Here is a 6,380-nt window from a genome sequence, read left to right as displayed (position 1 = left end):
CCGACATGCAAATTCATGCACTGATAAGGATACATACGACAGAAAGACAAAATGAAATAAGCAGAACAAGAGAAGACAAAGAAACAAAAATAAGTATGAAGTGAAGACCAAATATTCAGTGTGTGTGTTTAATTGGTGAAATATGACCCTCCCCATATATAACAATATGATTTCTTTTATTGGATCTTTTTTAAAACGGGGGCCACATTTTTCATTAATGTTTTACGTAGTGTTTTTGGTACCGAAAGACTTTCAAACTTCGTATTCTTATCTATTTTGTGTTATAGAACAGAAAAATATTTTTGTATTCGAATTTATTTCATGTAAAAAATTGTCTTATTTCGATAATTTCAACCAATCACTGACAAGTATTCAGTTGTTTATATTTACTCCTTTGGCTGATTAAGCCATAGCTTCGTTTTATTTGCTTTTTTCATTTTCTTTTTTTTTTCTTCGTTTTATTTGCTTTTTTCTTTTTAAATTTGCTGTTTTACCCTAACCCTAACCCTATCACCGATAGAATTGTTTCAGTGATTGGTTGAAATTACAGAAATACGACAACTTTAACATGGAATAACTTAGGGATTTCTTTTTTTTTAAAGACTAAGAGAAAAAGATGTTTTATATGACACATTCTACCAGTGTTCCAAGTTTCAAAGTGTTTCGTTAATGAAAAATGTGGCCCCCGTTTTAAAAAAGATCCCTTTTATTCTTTTACTTGTTTCAGTCATTTGACTGTGGCCATGTTGGAACAGCACCTTTAGTCAAGCAAATCAACCCCAGGCTTTGTACTTATTCTATCGGTCTCTTTTGCCAAACTGCTAGATTACGGGCACGTAAACACACCAGCATTGGTTGCCAAGCGATGTTACTGGGCAAACACGCACACACACAGAGCAGCAGACATTAATGTCTTGTCATGGTTATGGCTTTTCAATGTTGCATATGGCTCAAGGCTTGCTGCAAGCTATATCACCAACAATGGCTATGTGCTAAATGGTTTAAAAGCCATCTGCTGGAATGTCCCATGCTCTGGGAAGGGACCTCTGATGTGAGTTGTCTCGTTTGCCCATGACTTACTTTCAGGTGTTTTTAAACACCAGGCACATTGAGAATATAGTCTCTTATTGCCTAAAAAGCAGCCGACACACACCTTGTATATGTGTGTTCTATTTTGTTTATATATATATATATATATATATAAACACACACAACCACATACACACACATGTGCATCCCTGTATATCATCACACAGCCTGTATTTGTTTCTATTATATACGTCATCTCCTTCTCCTACTGCCCCTTCTTGCTAGTTGTCCTCCCATCCCCCCTCCTCTTTCTCGTCATCATCATCATCATCATGATGCTCAGTAGCGTCAGCTTCTGCAAAACTCGCCAGTCTTTCTGCTCACCACAGTTTACCTCCTCCTCTCCCCTCACCTAATATCATAACAAAAACGTCACTCAACGAGGCGAGCTCTGCTCTGTTATCACATGAAGGCCAAATCCTCCTTAATAGAAATACTTATCTGAGGTGGGGTGAAACAATGATATTGCTTTCTTGTTAGCTGAGCCGATCCTCTGTCTGTGTGTGTGTGTGTGTGTGTGTGTGTGTGTGTGTGTGTGGCTGATGGAGGGAGGGGGGCAGAGACAAAAGTCATGACAATCTGAGGATGTTTTGATGGTGATGTTCTTGCGGTTATTGTTGTTAGATAACTCCCGGGTCAACACTTATCAAGCTTAAATATCTATGACCAAAGTTATGATCAAGCTATGACCAAGCTATGATCATCGCAGCCCATGTCAAACCATTATGACTGTATTATCTCTGAAGTATCCTTCCTTTCAGATGACAGGATTTGGCTGCTATTTCTAGCAGGTCAAGCGACTGCAAAGATACTCCCACATTGGGCTAAACAATGGATTTTGTCAGGTCTAAACATCCCCCAAGACACTCTGTGTTGCAATGGTGCCGCTATGACTCATTCACAAAATTGGGGTCCCAAGAAAGACCTAGCCATTATTACTGATTTTAAAATGACAAAAAAGAAGTACAGGGTTAATGTATTTCAATAAAAGGTAACAAAAAGGTTAATGTGTCATTTGTAAAAATAAGGGAAAAAAACAAAGGCGAAAGGCCTGGCTAGAGGCTCAACCGAGTTCTTTTACAGAGATTAGAAAACCTGAAGGACTGCTGCAATAAGAGTGTGAATCTGAGAGGGGATCATGTTGAATAAAATCATAACTGATCCTCTTGTAGTTTCTTTTACCGAAATCCAGGGATTTTCCAGCACCCCATCGTAAGATATGATTTGAAAGTGAGATTTGGTTGCTATTTCTAGCAGGTCGACTGACCGGGTAGAGGGTCTTAGCCGAGCGGATAAATTTATCGCCTTTTATTTGATAAGAAATAGTTTATTATACAATGTAAACATACAAGTCTAAATGGAGTCATGTGAAACCCGAAGAATGGGTCAACTTGGGAGTTGACATACTTCCCACGCACATTCTGTCTCGGGTGGAGGTCAAATGTCATGGCAACGACCCTAACCCTAACCCTTAACTTAGCGGATCGTCAAAACAGACCAACAGAACAAGTACCATAAGCACTAGGTTCGATTTGTTTGACGAAACCCTTCAAGGCTGTAACTCAGCATGGTCGCAATCCAATGATCAAAACGAGTCAAAGAAAACAATCATGGGACGACGCAAAAAAGAAGAAAAAAAACGTTGGAAAATTTTTTAAATGGCTTTTAAAAAAGGGAGCTAACTCTGCAACTATTTTTTTTTTGTTGCCATTTTATTCTTTGGCCAAAAGATGAAGTGTTAGGTTCTTAACAGGTCCTTAATTTTAACAATTTCGGAAAGATGAACAGCCAGGTTGATATATTCGTTCCCCAGAATTAACGCCCCCAAACAAAGAAATTTAAAAATGGGGAAATACAACCATGCACCGTTATTTCTCTCTTCCTCTCTATACACATACACACGCGTGTGTATATATATATACATTTATCTATACGTACACACAAACACACACACCCTTACCTACATACATACATACATGTATGCCTCCCCTCGTTCCTTCTTGTAGAGAAACGTAGGCTCGAACCATCAAAGACTCTTCCATTTTTCCTGAGTCTCATTAAAAGTTGTGCGTTTTCGTTCTTTATTTTCTATTTTCAAATCCAGAAAAAGTTAACTTTACTTTTCATCCTTTCGAAGTCGATAAATAAAGTAGGAGTGAAGTACTTGGGTGAGGGGAATGGAATCGACTAATCCAGTGGTTCGAAACTATTTTTTTTTTCTTTACCATGGAACCTTTTCATTCTTATTTTACGCGGGTGCAGCCTCAACCATTCGATGTGAACCGGTCGCGATTTCAAAGCGACGAAAACATTTTGACAAATTAAATTTAAATGCTGAAGTGAATCTAACGGTTTTTGTGTGTTTTTTAAATAGCTTATAAACACATTCCACGCTGCAATTGTTTTTGTTACAGCACACGGTCTCAGATCAGGTCACTCTCTATGCAAGTACATCTCCGTAATATATATAATTAAAGGGACATAACTATGCAAGAACCTAATCTGTTAGCCGTGATGGAAGCTGGAATTACTGCCAAACCATTTTGTCTCCCTTCGATGATCGACTTTTTCCAAGTCTTTTGCCTGCCGTGCTAACGATTTTGCCAGCTGCCGCTTTTTCAACCTCTAACATTACCAAATGATTTGCATACAGAATAAAAACTGAAAATATTTTTTGAAGATTAGTGCAATTGAAAAACGCCTCTGCTCAGCCACCCTCTTTCTTCTCGGAATCCATATAATTCTTTTCACTCAGTGATCGAGCAACCTAACTTGCAGAATTCAGATAGATTCTCTCAACAGTCTGAGCTGAAATTCCGCTGGAATTTTATAGGGATCGGCTCTCTATCCAAAATGTTAGAAATCGTTGGAAAATCGCAGCAGACATTTGCAGTAACAAAGTTGAATATAACAAGGATGTATAATTGATTCAGGAAATGGAGATAGAATTGATAAAACAAGCCGTGTTTCTTTTTAATACTGAAGAATATTTAAAATAACATTAATTGCTTGACGTCATTCGAATAGAGAAAATTTGTCTACATCCTGTCTGTTACTGTCCCTGTTGTTGTGGGCCATGTGGCCCGTTACCTCTCCATTTCCAACTTCAGCTGCTTTACCCCCACCCATTTCTCTCCATTTTTCTTTTCTTTTTTTTTTCACCCATCTTTTTAAAGTGTAAATAAAATTTTAATGTTTTTGTTGATGAAAAATACGTTGGAGTTTGACAATTATGAAATGTTTTATTATGACGTAATAATAGTCATATTTTCTTCACAAAACCCTCGACCTTGTTTATTTGATATCGTCAATACTGTGGTAGATACAAACTTCGGAGTTATAGAGATCGTCTTGTTCATTAAGTTCGATACAGGATCGATATATTTCACCGCTGACCACTACGGTAAATAGACTGAGAAGTCTTCTTTCACGAAACTCTATTCAGACATTGTACAACCACAAAATACACACCGAAATCTTGACTAAATTCTATGAAAATTGTTTCTTTGTTTATGGTTGTCCATTGGATACGAAAATGAGAATCCTCATCTTTATTTGTAGATCTTTTGGCGAGTGAATATCCCAATCTTCAGTTACAAACGATCCATGCAAAAGCGAGGTGTAACTTTGCATGGACGCCTTTTTTCTCAATTCTCTTGATAGTTCTCGGTTATTTCTTCTCTTTATTTTCAATCCCCATTCCACTGAGACCAACAAAGTTAGAAGTGAGTTGTGATGGCATCCACTTTTGAAAGGGATCTTCTGCTGATCTTTGACTCGATGTTTTTGGTCCAAAACCAAATGTCAATCGTGGTACTACAGCGGAAATATGATATCCATGGACGAACTATTTCTAAGATGACGCATGAATAGTGTGGACGTAATTCTTCTGACGTTGGTCTGATGGAGGAAGTGTGTGTGTGTGTGTAATCTAATCCCACCGGATTATAGAAAGGATCTGAAGATAGTGCATGTTAAAGTTCTTCTGTATTTTAATGCGCTAGCTGCATGTGGGTCCATGTTTTGCCTTGAAACACGAGGTAAGAAACACAGATTGTCCGGTAGACAAGGGAAACTGTTATGGAAACTGGAATGATTTACAAAGAGTGACCCTTTCCAGAGACACAGGGGTTTTGTTTGTCAGACAAGAGTTAGCAACTGTTCGTTCAGTGTGCAACCAAGCTGCAGCTGAGTGAAGATTGAAAAAGGAGGAGAACAAATTGCTATTTAAGAGACATTAAAATGACTTCCTTCTTTTTAAACTCGTCCAACTCTGTAGCAATGACGGAAGAAGGATTTGGATGCAAGGGGAGTGCCACTAGCTTTAACATTTTTGGGTCGGCCAGCTCACTAGCTATCAGTTTGAAACCCATTGACTGGTATTTTAATCAGGTTAACGTCCCCCCACCACACTTTTTCTGACCAAATAACCCAGATCTCTGCTTTTCACACATCAAAGCTGATATGTAACATACTATTTCATGAGTTACATGTTATGCCTATATTATCAACTCTCAATCAGCCACAGATATATTTAGCAAACAGGTTCCATCTGTGAAATAAATGCTAAAGCTTCCCAAACCAGCAGTGACACAATAGCCATGTTAATGTCAGTATATTTAATGCATTGAATCGTTAATTAGATAGAATCGTTTGTTCTCTAAAACATGCTAATTTTCGTTATTTATTCTCTCATTTTCACACCTCTTTGTGTGCCATATTATTCATCTAGAAAAGATGACGAGCAAGCAGAATCCTCTTCACTTGCCATTTCATCTTTGTTTTGAGTTCATATTGTGATGAGGTTGGCTTTGCCTTTCATCCTTTTGGGGTCAGTAAAATAAGGACCAGTTGGGTGGTTTTTTTTTTGGGGGGGGGGTCAATCTAATTGACTTCCTTGTCCCTCACAATTGCTGGCCTTGTGCCTGCAGGGGGAAAGTATTAGCGTTCTTTCATCTTTTCACTTGTTTCGGTCATTAAACTGTGGTCATGCTGGAGCACCTCCATGACGAATTTTAGCCTAACAAATTGACCCCAGGACTTATGTTTTTTTCAAGCCTGGTACTCCTGCCATTGGTCTCTATTGCTGAACTGTTAAGTTATGGGGACGTAAATAAACCAACACCCGTTGTCAAGCAGTGGTGGGGTACAAACATAGACACAAAGGCACACATGCGCATACACACACACAAACATATACATACATATATATAGATATATATATACATGCACACACACGTATATATGTATATGTCTATATATATTATATATATATATATATATATATATAT

At 37.9% G+C, this 6,380-nt stretch overlaps 1 protein-coding gene across 9 annotated transcripts in view; it reads left to right on the top strand.

Annotated features, from left to right (window-relative positions):
• The window catches only part of LOC106869564 (nuclear cap-binding protein subunit 3), a 48,247-nt gene that overhangs the window by 2,729 nt on the left and 39,138 nt on the right, over window positions 1-6,380 (top strand). For 8 of the 9 annotated variants that reach the window (XR_001409412.2, XR_001409411.2, XM_052976593.1 and 5 more), the window contains exon 1: window positions 4,267-4,492. The exons of the other annotated variant lie outside the window; for it this stretch is intronic. Coding sequence is in view for 6 of the 8 variants with exons in the window: in XM_052976593.1 (XP_052832553.1) it covers window positions 4,282-4,492 (211 nt within the window). In the remaining 2 variants the exon portion in view is untranslated. Of the gene's footprint in view, window positions 1-4,266; window positions 4,493-6,380 lie in introns of those variants that run through there. 9 annotated transcript variants of the gene reach the window in all.

The sequence above is a fragment of the Octopus bimaculoides genome, chromosome 25 (genome assembly GCF_001194135.2).
Source record: "Octopus bimaculoides isolate UCB-OBI-ISO-001 chromosome 25, ASM119413v2, whole genome shotgun sequence".
NCBI lineage: Eukaryota > Metazoa > Mollusca > Cephalopoda > Octopoda > Octopodidae > Octopus > Octopus bimaculoides.
Note: the sequence above shows the minus strand (reverse complement) of the source record. Positions and strands in the feature narration are given on the sequence as shown.